The sequence below is a fragment of the Bombina bombina genome, chromosome 6 (assembly GCF_027579735.1).
Source record: "Bombina bombina isolate aBomBom1 chromosome 6, aBomBom1.pri, whole genome shotgun sequence".
Taxonomy (NCBI): Eukaryota; Metazoa; Chordata; class Amphibia; order Anura; family Bombinatoridae; genus Bombina; species Bombina bombina.
Window position 1 is genome coordinate 283,333,985 of NC_069504.1, and position 20,832 is coordinate 283,354,816.

At 40.9% G+C, this 20,832-nt stretch overlaps 1 protein-coding gene across 2 annotated transcripts in view; it reads left to right on the top strand.

The window, feature by feature from the left end:
- The window catches only part of NR2C1 (nuclear receptor subfamily 2 group C member 1), a 164,546-nt gene that overhangs the window by 74,049 nt on the left and 69,665 nt on the right, over positions 1 to 20,832 (top strand). For both annotated transcript variants that reach the window (XM_053716892.1, XM_053716893.1), the window contains 3 exons: positions 2,525 to 2,800; positions 18,364 to 18,448; positions 20,428 to 20,607. In XM_053716892.1, coding sequence (XP_053572867.1) covers positions 2,525 to 2,800; positions 18,364 to 18,448; positions 20,428 to 20,607 — 541 coding nt within the window. The remainder of the gene's footprint in view (positions 1 to 2,524; positions 2,801 to 18,363; positions 18,449 to 20,427; positions 20,608 to 20,832) is intronic.

Below are 20,832 nucleotides of genomic sequence, written 5' to 3' on the forward strand. Positions count from 1 at the left end.
CAATTTTCAGTGCTCTTCAGTCATGGCCTCTTCTAAAGAGAGAATCGTTCATTTGTTTTCAGACAGACAATGTCACAACTGTGGCATACATCAATCATCAAGGAGGGACTCACAGTCCTCTGGCTATGAAAGAAGTATCTCGAATACTGGTATGGGCGGAATCCAGCTCCTGTCTAGTTTCTGCGGTTCATATCCCAGGTATAGACAATTGGGAAGCGGATTATCTCAGTCGCCAAACGTTACATCCGGGCGAATGGTCTCTTCACCCAGGGGTATTTCTTCAGATTGTTCAAATGTGGGGACTTCCAGAAATAGATCTGATGGCTTCTCATCTAAACAAGAAACTTCCCAGGTATCTGTCCAGATCCAGGGATCCTCAAGCGGAAGCAGTGGATGCATTGTCACTTCCTTGGAAGTATCATCCTGCCTTTATCTTTCCGCCTCTAGTTCTTCTTCCAAGAGTAATCTCCAAGATTCTGAAGGAATGCTCGTTTGTTCTGCTGGTGGCTCCAGCATGGCCTCACAGGTTTTGGTATGCGGATCTTGTCCGGATGGCCTCTTGCCAACCGTGGACTCTTCCGTTAAGACCAGACCTTCTGTTGCAAGGTCCTTTTTTTCCATCAGGATCTCAAATCCTTAAATTTAAAGGTATGGAGATTGAACGCTTGATTCTTAGTCAAAGAGGTTTCTCTGACTCTGTGATTAATACTATGTTACAGGCTCGTAAATCTGTATCTAGGAAGATATATTATAGAGTCTGGAAGACTTACATTTCTTGGTGTCTTTCTCATCATTTTTCCTGGCATTCTTTTAGAATTCCGAGCATTTTACAGTTTCTTCAGGATGGTTTGGATAAAGGTTTGTCTGCAAGTTCCTTGAAAGGACAAATCTCTGCTCTTTCTGTTCTTTTTCACAGAAAGATTGCTAATCTTCCTGATATTCATTGTTTTGTACAAGCTTTGGTTCGTATAAAACCTGTCATTAAGTCAATTTCTCCTCCTTGGAGTTTGAATTTGGTTCTGGGGGCTCTTCAAGCTCCTCCGTTTGAACCTATGCATTCATTGGACATTAAACTTTCTTGGAAAGTTTTGTTTCTTTTGGCCATCTCTTCTGCCAGAAGAGTTTCTGAATTATCTGCTCTTTCTTGTGAGTCTCCTTTTCTGATTTTTCATCAGGATAAGGCGGTGTTGCGAACTTCTTTTAAATTTTTACCTAAGGTTGTGAATTCTAACAACATTAGTAGAGAAATTGTGGTTCCTTCATTATGTCCTAATCCTAAGAATTCTAAGGAGAGATCATTGCATTCTTTGGATGTAGTTAGAGCTTTGAAATATTATGTTGAAGCTACTAAGAATTTCCGAAAGACTTCTAGTCTATTTGTTATCTTTTCCGGTTCTAGGAAAGGTCAGAAGGCCTCTGCCATTTCTTTGGCATCTTGGTTGAAATCTTTAATTCATCATGCTTATGTTGAGTCGAGTAAAACTCCGCCTCAAAGGATTACAGCTCATTCTACTAGGTCAGTTTCTACTTCCTGGGCGTTTAGGAATGAAGCTTCGGTTGATCAGATTTGCAAAGCAGCAACTTGGTCTTCTTTGCATACTTTTACTAAATTCTACCATTTTGATGTGTTTTCTTCTTCTGAAGCAGTTTTTGGTAGAAAAAGGCAGCTGTTTCAGTTTGATTCTTCTGCTTATAATTTCAGTTTTTTTCATTATAAGATTTAAACTTTATTTTGGGTGTGGATTTTTTTCAGCGGAATTGGCTGTCTTTATTTTATCCCTCACTCTCTAGTGACTCTTGCGTGGAAGATCCACATCTTGGGTAGTCATTATTCCATACGTCACTAGCTCATGGACTCTTGCTAATTACATGAAAGAAAACATAATTTATGTAAGAACTTACCTGATAAATTCATTTCTTTCATATTAGCAAGAGTCCATGAGGCCCACCCTTTTTGTGGTGGTTATGATTTTTTTTGTATAAAGCACAATTATTCCAATTCCTTATTTTTTATGCTTTCGCACTTTTTTCTTATCACCCCACTTCTTGGCTATGCGTTAAACTGATTTGTGGGTGTGGTGAGGGGTGTATTTATAGGCATTTTGAGGTTTGGGAAACTTTGCCCCTCCTGGTAGGAATGTATATCCCATACGTCACTAGCTCATGGACTCTTGCTAATATGAAAGAAATGAATTTATCAGGTAAGTTCTTACATAAATTATGTTTTTTGTTCGGTTATTTTGCTATTTATCTGCAATTCAGGCCGGACAATTAATCCTATTGATGGTTTCCTTTTGAATCTCATTAGCATTGTTATTTTGATTATTTTATGTCCTAAATGGCTACTTTTATAGTTTATAATATCAAGGGTTAAATTTATTTGAAGAATTTACAGTGTTCCTTTTATGATATTGTTTTAGTTCACAAAACAATTTTAAGAACCAGATTGATTTTGAGGAAGCTACACCGCTAATGTTAACTGGTTTGAAACTTAAATTTTTTTTGTTATTAACATTTTTTTCAGTTCGTCACAGATCAACAGACAGGTCAGAAGATACAGATAGTAACTGCACTTGATCAAAGTGGAGCAAGCAAACAGTTTATCTTGACAAATAATGATGGCTCCTCTCCAAGTAAGGTGATCCTCGCCAGACAAGACTCTGGCCAAAACAAAGTTTATCTGACAACTCCTAGCAGGCAGGACTCTAACCAAAACAAAGTTTATCTGACAACTCCTGATGCAGCAGGCGTCAACCAGCTGTTCTTCTCAAGCCAAGATGTTTCTGCTCAGCATATTCAGGTAGCTAAATTCAATCATACTGAAACTTAGTATAAAAACTTTCACACAGTATAAATGCTTTTGTTTCTATTACATTGTTTACAAAAACATGACTGATGAGTTTGCTTTAAAATCCAGATATTTGATTCAAAGATTTGGAAAATATAATTCTTTCCATTTTAAACACATTGGGGTACATTCAAATCCTTTAGAATAATCTATCAAGACTCTATTCTACAAAATTCACCATTGATGTCTAGGGGAATATTTGAAGAATAAGTATAAAATATTTTTTTTCTAAATGTTGCTCAAAACATTAAAATAGCAGTATTTTAGTTTATATCTGTATATGTGAGTGCTGGACTTTCTCTGTGTGTTGTATTAATTTTGTTTTGTAATTTTCCCTATGGGTCTTGCACCCAGACCTGTCTGGGGTTAACTGCCTGTGTGTGTGTGTGTGTGTATATATGTATGTATGTGTGTGTGTGTGTGTGTATATATATATATATATATATATATATATATATATATATATATATATATATATATATATATATATAAAATTATCTTTTCTTTACTTCTAGAATTTAAAAAAAAACCTTTATTTATAGTGTAACTTCATATTTTTTACTATTTACTCAGAGCTCTCGCCAACCAATGGGGCAGCTGGTCATGAGTTTCTAGTTTTGATTTTAAAAGGCTTTAGCTTTCACTAGGATACATAACATTTTTACTCTGAACATCTGAGTGAACTGTGAGAGGTCATGGGAGCTTTTGCTCCATTGTTTTAGGAAGTACGTCTGTAGAGGGTGTAAATGAAAGTCATCTTTTAACTAAGTATAGTAGGTGAATGACTTCCCCATGGACTTTTTGCTAGAAATTAATCATTGTTATAACTGAAAGAGATGGGGTTTTTTATCTGTAAGTTCTGAGAGCAAACAAGATTTATCTTGAATCAAGTGTGAGAAATCTCCTTAGTCTGAACATTCTTTATTATTATTAGGTATTTATAGAAAGCCAACAGATTCTGCAGCGCTATAAACATAGGCGTGGTATACAAGGTAACATTTATAGGGATATTATTAGAATGGTATTAGATTCCTTAAAGGGATATTATTATTATTATCACGTATTTGTAGAGCGCCAACAGATTCCGCAGCGCTATAAACATAGGCGGTATACAAGATAACATTTATAGAAATCATATGGGTAGAGGGCCCTGCCGAGAGTTGCACTGTTGTAGTCGGCTCTTATGAAGGCGATCTACAAACAACTGGGCTCATAGGCTTACATGCTAAAGGGTTTAAGGGGGATAGCAATGGAGTTAGGAAAGGGTTGTATGCATCCCTGAATAGTAGAGTCTTTAGGGAGCGCTTGAAGCTTTCAAAACTAGGGGGGAGTCTTGTGGAGCGAGGCAGAGAGTTCCATAAGATGGGAGCCAGTTTGGAGAAGTCTTGTAAACGGGAATCTGAGGAGGTAACAAGAGAGGAGAGTAGGACATCGTGAGCAGAGTTAAGGGGACAGGAGGGAGAGTATCTGTAGATTATTTCTCTTTGTTGTGGTGTCACTGTTATTGTAATAATAAAAGTGACACCACAGCAAAGAGGAATAATCTTAGTATTTTGTGTGAACGTCCTGAGTTTTATTTTCAATATGACAGCAGCTAAAAAATGAATTTCAAATTGAGGTGCTGGCAGTAATAGTGAGGTGCCATCCACACTTTTCTTTGTGTATGAGATCTATGTGGTGAGAAGCTAGATGTAATATTCTAGAAATAGTGGCTCCTGGGATTTGTCAGGCTGCATCATGGAGCATACTGACCAAGGGAAAAACTGCTTAAAGGGACATGAAACCCACATTTTTTCTTTCATGATTCAGAAATAGCATATCATTTTAAACAACTTTCTAATTTACTTCTTCTAATTTGCTTCATTCTCTTGGTATCCTTTGCTGAAAAGCATATCTAGATATCATCAGTAGCTGCTGATTGGTGGCTGTACATAGATGCTTTGTGTGATTGGCTCACCCATGTGCATTACTATATTTTCAACATAGGATATCTAAATAATGAAGCAAATTAGATAATATAAGTAAATTGGAATGTTGTTTAAAATTGTATTCTCTACATGAATCATGAAAGAAACATTTGGGTTTAGTGTCCCTTTAAATATGTGCTACTGCTTCTCATGGTCAAAGTAGACTGCACAAGTTATTTTCAGCTGTGTGCAAAACGCCTGACTATACAGTGAAATGACGTTTCTCTATCATGGCACACACAAACTCAAAATTTTTTCCTTTGCTTTATGCTAAGTTGGTTTAGTAACTATGAGTGATTTCTGGATTATACCACCTTTATAAAATAGCACCCCATTTTATTGGAAGAGCTAAAATTGTTCTCAATTTTTTTTTCTTCATGCGTACAAAAAAGTAGCATAAAAAACGTTTTGTTACAACAGTTTCAGTTGATACGATTACAGCAGTATTAGTTGCTTATTGCATTTAGTAATGTATATTAGCTAATAACGAAAACACCCAGAGCTCTCTTGGTGCAGAAGAACAAATATCTGCAAATCTGACAATAACATACATGTTTCAGCAACCAAACAACTGAAATCTGTATTTCTCTTACATGGTGTATCCAGTCCACGGATTCATCCTTACTTGTGGGATATTCTCAATCCCTACAGGAAGTGTCAAAGAGAGCACACAGCAGAGCTGTCCATATAGCTCCCCTCAGGCTCCGCCCCCCCAGTCATTCTCTTTGCCGCTCTAACAAGTAGCATCTCCACGGGAGGGTAAAGAGTTTGTGGTGTTAGATTTGTAGTTTTTATTTCTTCAATCAAGAGTTTGTTATTTTAAAATAGTGCCGGTTTGTACTATTTACTCTGAGGCAGAAAGTGATGAAGATTTCTGCTGAGAGGAAAAAGATTTTAGCATGCTGTAACTAAAATCCATTGCTGTTCCCACACAGGACTGTTGAGTACCGGAGAACTTCAGTTGGGGGGAACAGTTTGCAGGCTTAACTGCTTCAGGTATGCTTAGTCATTTTTTTCTAACAAGACCTGGTAATGCTAGAAGACTGACAGAAATCCCCATGGGAGAAGGTAAGCCATTTTCTGAGACTCAGTATAGAAGGATGGCTTAGGTTAAGGGCTTAAATACTGGTGGACACTGTTATGGGCTAAATCGATTACTTTATTAGTATAATCTCATATTTGTTCAAGTGTTTTAGACGTTTGGAACACTTTTTGGGGTTTTAATACGCCTGGCATATTGTAAGACACCTAATCTGTCTCAGGAAGGCCCCATAACTCCGGAATGAAGAGGGAGGGGGCCTCATTTTCGCGCCTCAGTTGCGCAGTTGTTTTACAAGACAGCTGCATGCAGCTTCACGTGTAGAGTCCAGAGATTGCAGGGAGGACTCCAGGGAGGCTTATTTTCGTCTACAAATAATCCCTAAGGAAGGTAAAGCCACAGCAGAGACTGTGGCACTGTGCTGTAGTGTTTTAAACCGGTAGCCTGCTTCATTTAGCTCCGGTTTGGGCAATAAGGGGTTAATTGATTTGAAAATTTGTGTGCAATCATTTCAAAGCATTAGGATCATGTGGTGAAAAATCGGATGTTTTTTGGTGATTTGGTAAAAAAGTGTGTGCTTTTTATTATTTAAAGGCACAGTAACGTTTTTTCAAAAAGTGTTTTTTACTGTATTGTAGTGCTGTCTAAGTCTGTCAAACATTTCTGAGCCTTCAGATAGACCCTGTTCTTTGTGTTTAAAAGCCATGGCGGTACCCCCATTGCATTTGTGTTTAAAGTGTGCTAAAGCATCTAAGCATTTTAAAGACCATGCAGTGACACTTACAGATGTAGCCCAAGATGATTCTTTAATGGAAGGTAACGTGGATAGTCCTTCTTCCTCTCCCCATGTGTCAACACCAGTTACGCCCGCGCAAGCGATGCCTAGTACCTCTAGCGCATTGGCCCCTATTACTTTACAACAATTAGCAGCAGTAATGGATAATTCCCTTGCAGCATTTTTATCCAAACTGCCAGTTTCTCCAACATAGGTGTGTCCGGTCCACGGCGTCATCCTTACTTGTGGGATATTCTCTTCCCCAACAGGAAATGGCAAAGAGCCCAGCAAAGCTGGTCACATGATCCCTCCTAGGCTCCGCCTACCCCAGTCATTCTCTTTGCCGTTGTACAGGCAACATCTCCACGGAGATGGCTTAGAGTTTTTTAGTGTTTAACTGTAGTTTTTATTATTCAATCAAGAGTTTGTTATTTTAAAATAGTGCTGGTATGTACTATTTACTCAGAAACAGAAAAGAGATGAAGATTTCTGTTTGTATGAGGAAAATGATTTTAGCACCGTAACTAAAATCCATGGCTGTTCCACACAGGACTGTTGAGAGCAATTAACTTCAGTTGGGGGAACAGTGGGCAGTCTCTTACTGCTTGAGGTATGACACATTCTAACAAGACGATGTAATGCTGGAAGCTGTCATTTTCCCTATGGGATCCGGTAAGCCATGTTTATTAAGATAGTAAATAAGGGCTTCACAAGGGCTTATTAAGACTGTAGACTTTTTCTGGGCTAAATCGATTCATTATTAACACATATTTAGCCTTGAGGAATCATTTATTCTGGGTATTTTGATATGATTATATCGGCAGGCACTGTTTTTGACACCTTATTCTTTAGGGGCTTTCCCTAATCATAGTCAGAGCCTCATTTTCGCGCCGGTATGGCGCACTTGTTTTTGAGGACAGCATGGCATGCAGCTGCATGTGTGTGGAGCTCTGATACATAGAAAGGTCTTTCTGAAGGCATCATTTGGTATCGTATTCCCCTTTGGGCTTGGTTGGGTCTCAGCAAAGCAGATTCCAGGGACTGTAAAGGGGTTAAATATAAAAACGGCTCCGGTTCCGTTATTTTAAGGGTTAAAGCTTCCAAATTTGGTGTGCAATACTTTTAAGGCTTTAAGACACTGTGGTGAAATTTTGGTGAATTTTGAACAATTCCTTCATACTTTTTCGCAATTGCAGTAATAAAGTGTGTTTAGTTTAAAATTTAAAGTGACAGTAACGGTTTTATTTTAAAACGTTTTTTGTGCTTTGTTATCAAGTTTATGCCTGTTTAACATGTCTGAACTACCAGATAGATTGTGTTCTGACTGTGGGGAAACCAAGGTTCCTTCTCATTTAACTATATGTATTTTATGTCATAAAAAAATTTAGTAAAAATGATGCCCAAGATGATTCCTCAAGTGAGGGGAGTAAGCATGGTACTGCATCATCCCCTCCTTCGTCTACACCAGTCTTGCCCATACAGGAGGCCCCTAGTACATCTAGTGCGCCAATACTCCTTACTATGCAACATTTAACGGCTGTAATGGATAATTCTATCAAAAACATTTTAGCCAATATGCCCAATTATCAGTGAAAGCGCGACTGCTCTGTTTTAGAAAATTCTGTAGAGCATGAGAACGCTGATGATATGGTTTCTGAAGGGCCCCTACACCAGTCTGAGGGGGTCAGGGAGGTTTTGTCTGAGGGAGAAATTTCAGATTCAGGAAACATTTCTCAACAAGCTGAACCTGATGTGATTACTTTTAAATTTAAGTTGGAACATCTCCGCGCTCTGCTTAAGGAGGTGTTATCCAATTTGGATGATTGTGATTATCTGGTCATTCCAGAACCACTATGTAAAATGGAAAAGTTCTTAGAGGCCCCGGGGCCCCCCGAAGCTTTTCCTATATCCAAGCGGGTGGCGTACATTGTTAGTACAGAATGGGACAGGCCCGGTATACCTTTAGTACCTCCCCCCATATTTATAAAATTGTTTTCCTATAGTCGACACCAGAAAGGACTGATGGCAGACAGTCCCCAAGGTCGAGGGGGCGGTTTCTACTCTACACAAGCGCGCCACTATACCCATAGAAGATAGTTGTGCTTTCCAAGATCCTATGGATAAAAAATTAGAAGGTCTGCTAAAGATGTTTGTTCAGCAAGGTTCCCTTCTACAACCAATTGCATGCATTGTCCCTGTCACTGCAGCCGCGTGTTTCTAGTTTGATGAGCTAGGAAAGGCGATTATTAGTAATTCTTCTTCTTATGAGGAGATTATGGACAGAATTCGTGCTCTTAAATTGGCTAATTCTTTCACCCTAGACGCCACCTTGCAATTGGCTAGGTTAGCGGCGAAAAAATTCTGGGTTTGCTATTGTGGCGCAGAGCGCTTTGGTTAAAATCTTGGGCAGCGGATGCGTCTTCCAAGAACAAATTGCTTGACATTCCTTTCAAGGGGAAAACACTCTTTGGCCCTGACTTGAAAGAGATTATCTCTGATATCACTGGGGGCAAGGGCCACGCCCTTCCTCAGGATAGGTCTTTTCAAGACCAAAAATAAACCTAAGTTTCGTCCCTTTCGCAGAAACGGATCAGCCCCAAGGGCTACGTCCTCTAAGCAGGAAGGTAATACTTCTCAAGCCAATCCAGCCTGGAGACCTATGCAAGGCTGGAACAAAGGAAAGCAGGCCAGGAAACCTGCCACTGCTACCAAGACAGCATGAAATGCGGGCCCCCGATCCGGGACCGGATCTGGTGGGGGGCAGACTCTCTCTCTTCGCTCAGGCTGGGGCAAGAGATGTTCTGGACCCTTGGGCGCTAGAAATAGTCTCCCAAGGTTATTCTCTGGAGTTCAAGGGGCTTCCTCCAAGGGGGAGGTTCCACAGGTCTCAGTTGTCTTCAGACCACATAAGAAGACAGGCATTCTTACATTGGGTAGAAGACCTGCTAAAAATGGGAGTGATTCATCCTGTTCCATTAGGAGAACAAGGGATGGGGTTCTACTCCAATCTGTTCATAGTTCCCAAAAAAGAGGGAACGTTCAGACCAATCTTAGATCTCAAGATCTTGAACAAGTTTCTCAAGGTTCCATCGTTCAAGATGGAAACCATTCGAACACTTCTTCCTTCCATCCAGGAAGGTCAATTCATGACCAAGGTGGATTTCAAGGATGCGTATCTACATATTCCTATCCACAAGGAACATCATCGGTTCCTAAGGTTTGAATTCCTGGACAAGCATTTCCAGTTCGTGGCGTTTTCTTTCGGATTAGCCACTGCTCCTAGGATTTTCTCATAGGTACTAGGGTCCCTTCTGGCGGTGCTAAGACCAAGGGGCATTGCTGTAGTACCTTACTTGGACGACATTCTGATTCGAGCGTCGTCCCTTCCTCAAGTAAAGGCTCACACGGACATTGTCCTGGCCTTTCTCAGATCTCACGGATGGAAAGTGAACGTGGAAAAGAGTTCTCTATCTCCGTCAACGAGGGTTCCCTTCTTGGGAACTATAATAGACTCCTTAGAAATGAGGATTTTTCTGACAGAAGCCAGAAAAACAAAACTTCTAGACTCTTGTCGGATACTTCATTCCGTTCCTCTTCCTTCCATAGCGCAGTGCATGGAAGTGATAGGTTTGATGGTAGCGGCAATGGACATAGTTCCTTTTGTGCGCATTCATCTAAGACCATTACAACTGTTCCTGCTCAGTCAGTGGAATGGGGACTATTCAGACTTGTCTCCGAAGATACAAGTAAATCAGAGGACCAGAGACTCATTCCGTTGGTGGCTGTCCCTGGACAACCTGTCACAAGGGATGACCTTCCGCAGACCAGAGTGGGTCATTGTCACGACCGACGCCAGTCTGATGGGCTGGGGCGCGGTCTGGGGATCCCTGAAAGCTCAGGGTCTTTGGTCTCGGGTAGAATCTCTTCTACCGATAAATATTCTGGAACTGAGAGCGATATTCAATGCTCTCAAAGCTTGGCCTCAGCTAGCGAGGGCCAAGTTCATACATCAACCATCAGGGGGGAACAAGGAGTTCCCTAGCGATGGAAGAAGTGACCAAAATCATTCTATGGGCGGAGTCTCACTCCTGCCACCTGTCTGCTATCCACATCCCAGGAGTGGAAAATTGGGAAGCGGATTTTCTGAGTCGTCAGACATTGCATCCGGGGGAGTGGGAACTCCATCCGGAAATCTTTGCCCAAGTCACTCAACCGTGGGGCATTCCAGACATGGATCTGATGGCCTCTCGTCAGAACTTCAGAGTTCCTTACTACGGGTACAGATCCAGGGATCCCAAGGCGGCTCTAGTGGATGCACTAGTAGCACCTTGGACCTTCAAACTAGCTTATGTGTTCCCGCCGTTTCCTCTCATCCCCAGGCTGGTAGCCAGGATCAATCAGGAGAGGGCGTCGGTGATTTTGATAGCTCCTGCGTGGCCACGCAGGACTTGGTATGCAGATCTGGTGAATATGTCATCGGCTCCACCATGGAAGCTACCTTTGAGACGAGACCTTCTTGTTCTAGGTCCGTTCGACCCACTCCAGCTGACTGCTTGGAGATTGAACGCTTGATCTTATCAAAGCGAGGGTTCTCAGATTCTGTTATTAATACTCTTGTTCAGGCCTGAAAGCCTGTAACCAGAAAATTACCACATAATTTGGTATATCTGTTGGTGTGAATCTGCAGGATTCCCTTGGGACAAGGTTAAGATTCCTAAGAGTCTATCCTTCCTTCGAGAAGGATTGGAAAAAGGATTATCTGCAAGTTCCTTGATGGGACAGATTTCTGCCTTGTCTGTGTTACTTCACAAAAAGCTGGCAGCTGTGCCAGATGTTCTAGCCTTTGTTCAGGCTCTGGTTAGAATCAAGCCTGTTTACAAAATTTTGACTCCTCCTTGGAGTCTCAACCTAGTTCTTTCAGTTCTTCAGGGGGTTCCGTTTGAACCCTTACATTCCGTTGATATTAAGTTATTATCTTGGAAAGTTTTGTTTTTGGTTGCAATTTCTTCTGCTAGAAGAGTTTCAGAATTATCTGCTCTGCAGTGTTCTTCTCCTTATCTGGTGTTCCATGCAGATAAGGTGGTTTTGCGTACTAAACCTGGTTTTCTTCCAAAAGTTGTTTCTAACAAAGACATTAACCAGGAGATAGTTGTGCCTTCTTTGTGTCCTAATCCAGTTTCAAAGAAGGAACGTTTGTTGCACAACTTGGATGTAGTTCGTGCTCTCAAATTTTACTTAGCAGCTACTAAGGTTTTCAGACAAACTTTGTCTTTGTTTGTTGTTTATTCTGGTAAACGGAGAGGTCAAAAAGCAACTTCTACCTCTCTCTCCTTCTGGATTAAAAGCATTATCCGATTGGCTTATGAGACTGCCGGACGGCAGCCTCCTGAAAGAATCACAGCTCACTCCACTAGGGCTGTGGCTTCCACATGGGCCTTCAAGAACGAGGCTTCTGTTGATCAGATATGTAAGGCAGCGACTTGGTCTTCACTGCACACTTTTTCTAAATTTTACAAATTTGATACTTTTGCTTCTTCTGAGGCTATTTTTGGGAGAAAGGTTTTGCAAGCCGTGGTGCCTTCCATTTAGGTGACCTGATTTGCTCCCTCCCTTCATCCGTGTCCTAAAGCTTTGGTATTGGTTCCCACAAGTAAGGATGACGCCGTGGACCGGACACACCTATGTTGGAGAAAACAGAATTTATGTTTACCTGATAAATTACTTTCTCCAACGGTGTGTCCGGTCCACGGCCCGCCCTGGTTTTTTTAATCAGGTCTGATAATTTATTTTCTTTAACTACAGTCACCACGGTAACATATGGTTTCTCCTATGCAAATATTCCTCCTTAACGTCGGTCGAATGACTGGGGTAGGCGGAGCCTAGGAGGGATCATGTGACCAGCTTTGCTGGGCTCTTTGCCATTTCCTGTTGGGGAAGAGAATATCCCACAAGTAAGGATGACGCCGTGGACCGGACACACCGTTGGAGAAAGTAATTTATCAGGTAAACATAAATTCTGTTTTTTCCAAGAAAGCGCGATAGCTCAGTTTTAAATACAGAGGATGAGCAATCAGAAGCTTTGGATAATTTATCTGTAGTACCCTCACAACACTCTGAAGTGGCAGTGAGGGATGGCCTGTCTGAGGGAGAAATTTCTGACACAGGAAAAGTTTCTCAGCGGGCAGAGTCAGATTCCTTAGCGTTTAAATTTAAGCTGGAACACCTCCTCGTCCTGCTTAAGGAGGTTTTAGCTACGCTGGATGATTGTGACCCCATGGTGGTCCCAGAAAAATTGTGTAAAATGGACAGGTTTTTAGAGGTCCCTGTACACACTGAGGCGTTTCCGATCCCAAAGAGGGTGGCGGATATTGTGACTAAGGAGTGGGAGAGACCAGGTGTACCCTTTGTCCCCCCCCTATCTTTAAGAAAATGTTCCCCATAAACGACCCCAGGCGGGACGCGTGGCAGACGGTCCCTAAGGTAGAGGGAGCTGTTTCAACGCTTGCTAAGCGTACAACTATACCAATAGAGGACAGCTGTGCTTTCAAAGATCCTATGGATAAAAAATTGGAAGGTTTGCTGAAGAAAATGTTTGTTCAGCAAGGTTTCCTGCTCCAGCCAATTGCCTGCATTATTCCTGTAACTACTGCAGCGGCTTTTTGGTTTGAGGCGCTGGAGGAGTCGCTCCAGAGGGAGACTTCATATGACGAAGTCATGGATAGAATTCACGCTTTAAAGCTGGCTAATTCTTTTATCACTGATGCCGTTTTCCAATTAGCTAAGTTAGCGGCGAAAAATTCAGGTTTTGCCATTATGGCGCGAAGAGCGCTTTGGCTCAAATCATGGTCGACTGACGTGTCGTCCAAAACAAAATTACTAAACATTACTTTCAAGGAAAGACCCTTTTTGGTCCCGAGTTGAAAGAAATTATCGCGGATATCACTGGGGGGAAGGGTCATGCCCTCCCGCAGGATAGACCGTTCAAGGCCAAAAACAAGGCTAATTTTCGCTCCTTTCGCAACTTCAGGAGCGGACCTGCTTCAACCTCTGCTGCCGCTAAGCAAGAGGGTAACGCTTCCCAGCCTAAAGCAACCTGGAAACCCTTGCAGGGCTGGAATAAGGGTAAACAGGCCAAGAAGCCTGCGCCTGCTGCCAAGACATCATGAAGGGGTAGCCCCCGATCTGGGACCGGATCTAGTAGTGGGCAGACTTTCTCTCTTTGCTCAGGCTTGGGCAAGAGACGTTCCAGATCCCTGGGCATTAGAAATTGTTGCTCAGGGGTATCTTCTAGAATTCAAGGACTCTCCCCCAAGGGGAAGGTTCCACATTTCTCGTTTGTCTTCAGACCAGATAAAGAAACAGGCGTTCTTACGCTGTGTCGAAGATCTTCTAAAGATGGGAGTGATACACCCAGTTCCAATTGCAGAACAAGGGCTGGGATTTTACTCAAACCTGTTTGTAGTTCCCAAAAAGGAAGGAACTTTCAGGCCAATCCTAGATCTAAAAATTCTAAACAAATTCCTCAGAGTTCCATCTTTCAAAATGGAAACTATTCGGACAATCTTGCCGATGATCCAGGAAGGTCAATATATGACTACCGTGGATCTAAAGGATGCGTACCTACATATTCCTTTCCACAAAGATCATCATCAGTTCCTAAGGTTCGCCTTTCTGGACACGCATTACCAGTTCGTGGCCCTTCCTTTCGGGTTGGCCACCGCTCCCAGAATTTTCACAAAGGTGCTAGGGTCCCTTCTAGCGGTACTAAGACCGCGGGGCATTGCAGTAGCACCTTACCTAGACAACATCTTAATACAGGCATCGTCTTTTCACAGAGCAAAGGCTCATACGGACATTGTTCTGGCCTTTCTAAGGTCTCACGGGTGGAAGGTGAACGTAGAAAAAAGTTCTCTGTCCCCGCTCACAAGGGTTCCCTTCCTGGGAACACTAATAGACTCGGTAGAAATGAAAATCTTTCTGACAGAAGTCAGGAAGTCCAAAACTTTTGAATACTTGCCGAGTTCTTCATTCCATTCCTCGGCCTTCTGTGGCTCAGTGCATGGAGGTAATCAGTCTAATGGTTGCGGCAATGGACATAGTCCCTTTTGCCCGAATTCATCTAAGACCACTGCAACTGTGCATGCTCAAACAGTGGAATGGGGATTATGCAGATTTGTCTCCTCAAATACAAATGGACCAGAAAACCAGAGACTCTCTTCTCTGGTGGTTGTCTCAGGATCACCTGTCTTAGGGAATGAGTTTCCGCAGGCCGGAGTGGATCATTGTTACGACCGATGCCAGTCTGTTAGGCTGGGGTGCGGTCTGGGACTCCCTGAAAGCTCAGGGTCTATGGTCTCGGGAAGAATCTCTTCTCCCGATAAACATTTTGGAACTGAGAGCGATATTCAATACGCTCCAGGCATGGCCTCAACTAGCGGAGGCCAAATTCATCAGATTTCAGTCGGACAACATCACGACTGTAGCGTACATCTATCATCAGGGAGGAACAAAGAGTTCCCTAGCGATGAAGGAAGTAACCAAGATCATCAAATGGGCGGAGGATCACTGCTGCCATCTATCTGCAATTCACATCCCAGGAGTAGACAACTGGGAGGCGGATTATCTGAGTCGTCAGACTTTCCATCCGGGGGAGTGGGAACTCCACCCGGAGGTCTTTGCTCAGCTAACCCAGCTATGGGGCATTCCAGAATTGGATCTGATGGCGTCCCGTCAGAACACCAAACTTCCCTTTTACGGATCCAGATCCAGGGATCCCAAGGCGGCATTGATAGATGCTTTAGTAGCGCCTTGGTCATTCAGTCTAGCTTATGTCTTTCCACCGTTTCCTCTTCTCCCTCGGCTAGTAGCCAGAATCAAACAGGAGAAGGCTTCAGTAATTCTGATAGCGCCTGCGTGGCCACGCAGGACTTGGTATGCAGACCTAGTGGACATGTCATCGGCTCCACCATGGAAACTGCCATTGAGGCAGGATCTTCTAATTCAAGGTCCGTTCAAGCATTCAAATCTAGTTTCTCTGCAACTGACTGCTTGGAGATTGAACGCTTAATTCTAGCTAAGCGTGGGTTCTCTGAATCAGTTATAGATACTCTGATCCAGCCTAGAAAGCCTGTCACCAGGAAAATTTACCATAAGATATGGCGGAAATATCTTTGTTGGTGCGAATCCAAAGGTTACTCGTGGAGTAAGGTTAGGATTCCAAGGATATTGTCTTTTCTCCAAGAAGGTTTGGAGAAAGGTTTGTCAGCTAGTTCCTTAAAGGGACAGATATCTGCTCTGTCTATCCTGTTACACAAGCGTCTGGCAGCTGTACCAGACGTTCAGGCGTTTGCACAGGCCCTAGTTAGAATCAAGCCTGTCTACAGACCTGTGGCTCCTCCATGGAGTCTAAATTTAGTTCTTTCAGTTCTTCAAGGGGTTCCGTTTGAACCTTTGCATTCCATAGATATTAAGTTATTATCTTGGAAAGATTTGTTTTTGGTAGCTATTTCTTCTGCTCGAAGAGTTTCTGAATTGTCTGCTTTGCAGTGTAATTCACCCTATCTGGTGTTCCATGCAGATAAGGTTGTTTTGCGTACCAAACCTGGTTTCCTTCCAAAAGTGGTTTCTAATAAGAATATTAACCAGGAAATCATTGTTCCTTCTCTGTGCCCTAATCCAGTTTCTAAGAAGGAACGACTGTTACACAATCTTGATGTGGTTCGTGCTTTAAAATTTTGTTTAAAAGAAACTAAAGATTTCAGACAAACATCATCCTTGTTTGTTGTCTATTCTGGTAAAAGGACAGGTCAGAAAGCGACTGCTACCTCTCTTTTTCCTTCTGGCTGAAAAGCATCATCCGATTGGCTTATGAGACTGCTGGACAGCAGCCTCCTGAACGAATTACAGCTCATTCCACTAGAGCTGTGGCTTCCACATGGGCTTTCAAGAATGAGGCTTCTGTTGAACAGACTTGTAAGGCAGCGACTTGGTCTTCACTGCATACATTTGCCAAATTTTACAAATTCGATACTTTTGCTTCTTCGGAGGCTATTTTTGGGAGAAAGGTTTTGCAAGCAGTGGTGCCTTCCGTTTAGGTTACCTGACTTGTTCCCTCCCTTCATCCGTGTCCTAAAGCTTTGGTATTGGTATCCCACAAGTAAGGATGAATCCGTGGACTGGATACACCATGTAAGAGAAAACAGAATTTATGCTTACCTGATAAATGACTTTCTCTTACGGTGTATCCAGTCCACGGCCCGTCCTGGCAATTAAGTCAGGTTGAAATTTATTTTAGTAAACTACAGTCGCCACTGCAACCTATAGTTTCTCCTTTTTCTCCTAACCGTCGGTCGAATGACTGGGGGGGCGGAGCCTGAGGTGAGCTAAATGGACAGCTCTGCTGTGTGCTCTCTTTGCCACTTCCTGTAGGGATTGAGAATATCCCACAAGTAAGGATGAATCCGTGGACTGGATACACCGTAAGAGAAAGTAATTTATCAGGTAAGCATAAATTCTGTTTTTAAATGCCATCCAAGAAACAAGTTGACTACAGTGTCCCTTTAAATTGCCAATATCTATGGAAGGATAATAAGAAAGAAGAAAGAAGATAAAGTAGAAATGAGTATATTTTGTCCCCTGTGCTTATCCAGTGATCCAGTGATCAATTAATGCACTTTTTTATATATTTTGTGGTGTTAGTCATCACACCATATTGGTAGGATTTTTGATCCTGACCAAGGCCAATAGCTAGAATTTCAAACTATGGGATCAACGCCCATTGTATTTGAAGTCTGAATTTGCAATATTTTAATGGATGGTAATCTGGGAACTCAAATAGTTTAAGAAAAGCTAAAGTCTTAGTTTAATTCTTCAAGGTGCCGTAAAACAAATGAACCATCAGTGAGGACTTGTGCTTGATCGAACATGAAACCGTTTTCTGTTTTGCGAAGTTAGATTGTAAGTTGAAGATAAATAGAGGAAAACGTCCCTACTGTAAATGCACAACATCACTTGCAGGTTTCCTACACAGCTTTATTATGTCTAACCTTAATCTATGTGTTTTATTATAAAGTTATAAGTGAGTAAATTATTACAATAATGGCAAGTCCTTCTACAAAGGATTCAGCTCTTATACATTTACAGAGCTATGAACAGTTTTCTATCCGTTAATTAAGGGACCACTAAATACAGCAGCATTGCATAATTAACAAGTGCATAATAAAAAGACAATGCAATATAATTTTAATAAATCTATTTCAAATAAGCAGTAGATTTTTTTTCCTGACAAATGTATTTATTTTCTGTGTTTGCCGGCCCCTTGTATCATGTGACAGCCATCAACCAATCACAGATTAGTATACGTATACCCTGTGAGCTTGTGCACATGCTCAGTAGGAGCTAGTGTCTCCGAAAGTGTGTATATAAAAAGACTGTGCAGAATTGTATAATGGAAGAAAATAATAAAGTTTTTTTTAAAAGTGCATGATCTTTGCAAATTATGAAAGTTTATTTTAATTTTAGTGTCCCTTTCAAAAGTTAATACTATAAGTGACAAAATATGCACTGACCTAAAGATGGGTGAGAGATACCCAAAAATTCAATGTAAAAACTTCAATGGAGTGTTAGGAACAACTAGAGATATTTAAATGGGAAGAGTTTGTACTGTATATTGACTAATCTCTATTTATTTGAGTATTTACTTTTCTGTGTGATGACACTCATTGCTGTTTTGCAGATACTATCAGAATCCCAGTGTGTGGATCCGAGTTTAAACAAACCAGTGGTCGATCTCTGTGTAGTATGTGGTGATAAAGCCTCAGGTATGTTCTGAAACTATAAACTACATTTCAAAATCGTTAATTCAGCCCATATACATTAGCACTGTTATTTAAATCCCTTTTGGGGGAGATTCTGTAAACTAATATAGAATATAATACACATTAACACATCGACATACAAAGGCAATGTTCAAAAGCAAGTGGATTAATGAAAATGATGATAAATAAAACCATACATAAATGTGTTCTTCTTTAATGTGAAAGTTATTTTTTCATGTTGAAAATATTATAGTTTTTAGCCTCTTTGCTGCAGAGTCATTTTAACAGCACTGCGCTGGAGCTTCTTTTTTAGTTGTTTGGCCCTCATTACATTTAAACATAGATTTCTTATTTTTCTCTGATGTACCCGCACAAATGTATACCTCTTCTTCTTTTTTTTCTTTTTTTTTGAAGCAGACCAAGCAGTTTTAGAAAATAACTATTGTATAGAAATACCAATGTGTTGTCCCATATTTGGCATCATTCACCTTCACAAAACATCAAAATATAGGATTTTAGATCTATATTTTTTCAATAACAATTCATATCTGAAAATGAGAAGATAAAATGTATTATTTTGCGCACTATGCACCATTTTGCAGTTTATGTAGGAAATGAGTAGATATAAGATATTTAAGCAAACAAATATTTGATCAGTTTTAAGTCTAATACCTCTCTGTGTTTTATAAGGGTGAATAGAGGCTCTAAAGGTGTCCCTTCGTCAAACACTCCACATATTTGTGGCAGGTGATCACCATTACCATGGTGACCAAGTGAAAATTAGAGGGAGAGGGACCACCTTTTTCAAAGAAAATATTTCCCTCTTTTACGAGGGGTTGCATACTCCTGTAAGATACAAGTGATTGCCCTCAATGCGGTAATAACCATCAGCTGGACTTAAATGTGTTGTTAACCCTGACGGGAGAGAAGCTGTAACAGTACCCCTATCTTCCCCTGTTTGTGCTAGAGGAACTGGTGACCCCCCTAATTTGAAAGGCCAGTCACTGCTCTTTCAGCCTGCAGCTGACAAGGCTAGCCAAGGTCATTATGCTAGATTAAAGGGCATTGTCTCACAGTTCTTATCTGGTAAAGCCAATTAGGGAATATATGTAGCAGAGTTAGTAGCCTTGATATGACTGCAGTGTGCTTTTTCAGCTCTGAAGCCACAATTTTCAGAGGTAACCAAACCTTGTTGTGGCAAAAAAATATTATCTGCAATTAAAGGGACAGTATACACCTTGTAGTTACATGCCTTTTCTACAATGAATTAACATATTAGGTGAGTGTATACATTTTGTAATTGATCACACCCTTTTTGCTGCAATAGCCAAACTCCTAAAACCACTTGCATTATTTGGTGGTGCCAATCTGTACTTGCTTTCCCAGATAGCCACAGTTATTTTGTTATCAAAGCATAATTAAACATTTTATATTATAATTTCAATGTGTTTACTGTCATTTTTAAACTGTCATCTTGTATCATGTGCTGTGGTCTGTTACGGACAGATACACATACACAGTGCAATAATCTTAGCAATCACTGTTTGGCATGTTGCAGGGAAAAAAGTGTGGGGCATTAAAAGTTTGAAAAGGGAGATAATGAAATGATATTGGTAATGTTCATATAAACCAACAAGCAGATACACATTCATGTTTCCAGAATGCCTCATACACGGTATAGGATTAAATAGGTTACTAATGAAAAGTTTGGTTTACTTGTGGAATACACATCTCTTTTCTTGTTTCTGATGTCACTTACTTGTATTTAATTGCCCGCTGTTTGTGACCCACATTGTCATCCATTTCTGAATAAGCCATAATATGCAAATAATCACCTTTGACTTAGTTTATGGGATTGTTAGGTTTATAGGCTGTGGCATAATTTCATATGATGATTTAAATATTGAAATGAATATGTGCTAGTTTATTTTGCAAAAGTGTTGTATGTTTTTATAACCCTCTTTAACATGAATGTCTTTTAGGCCGGCATTATGGCGCTGTTACATGTGAGGGTTGCAAAGGGTTCTTCAAAAGAAGCATCAGAAAAAACTTGGTTTATACATGCAGGGGATCCAAAGATTGCGTGATTAACAAGCACTATCGCAACCGATGTCAATACTGTCGTCTACAGCGCTGTATTGCTCTTGGCATGAAGCAAGATTGTAAGCATTAGTTACATTTCATTCTAGCAGAAGTGTACACACAATCTAATGCATTATGTAGCAATATGTAATTGAAAATCTGAATAATAGGATTGTAAATATTTTGTTAAATTGTTGCAAGCTTGTGTAGTCTGCATATAGAAACATACATGATAAATATTATAGGGACATAAAGTAAATTTGTTTGTGTATAATCAAAGCTGCATTGCAAAAGATCTGTGCACG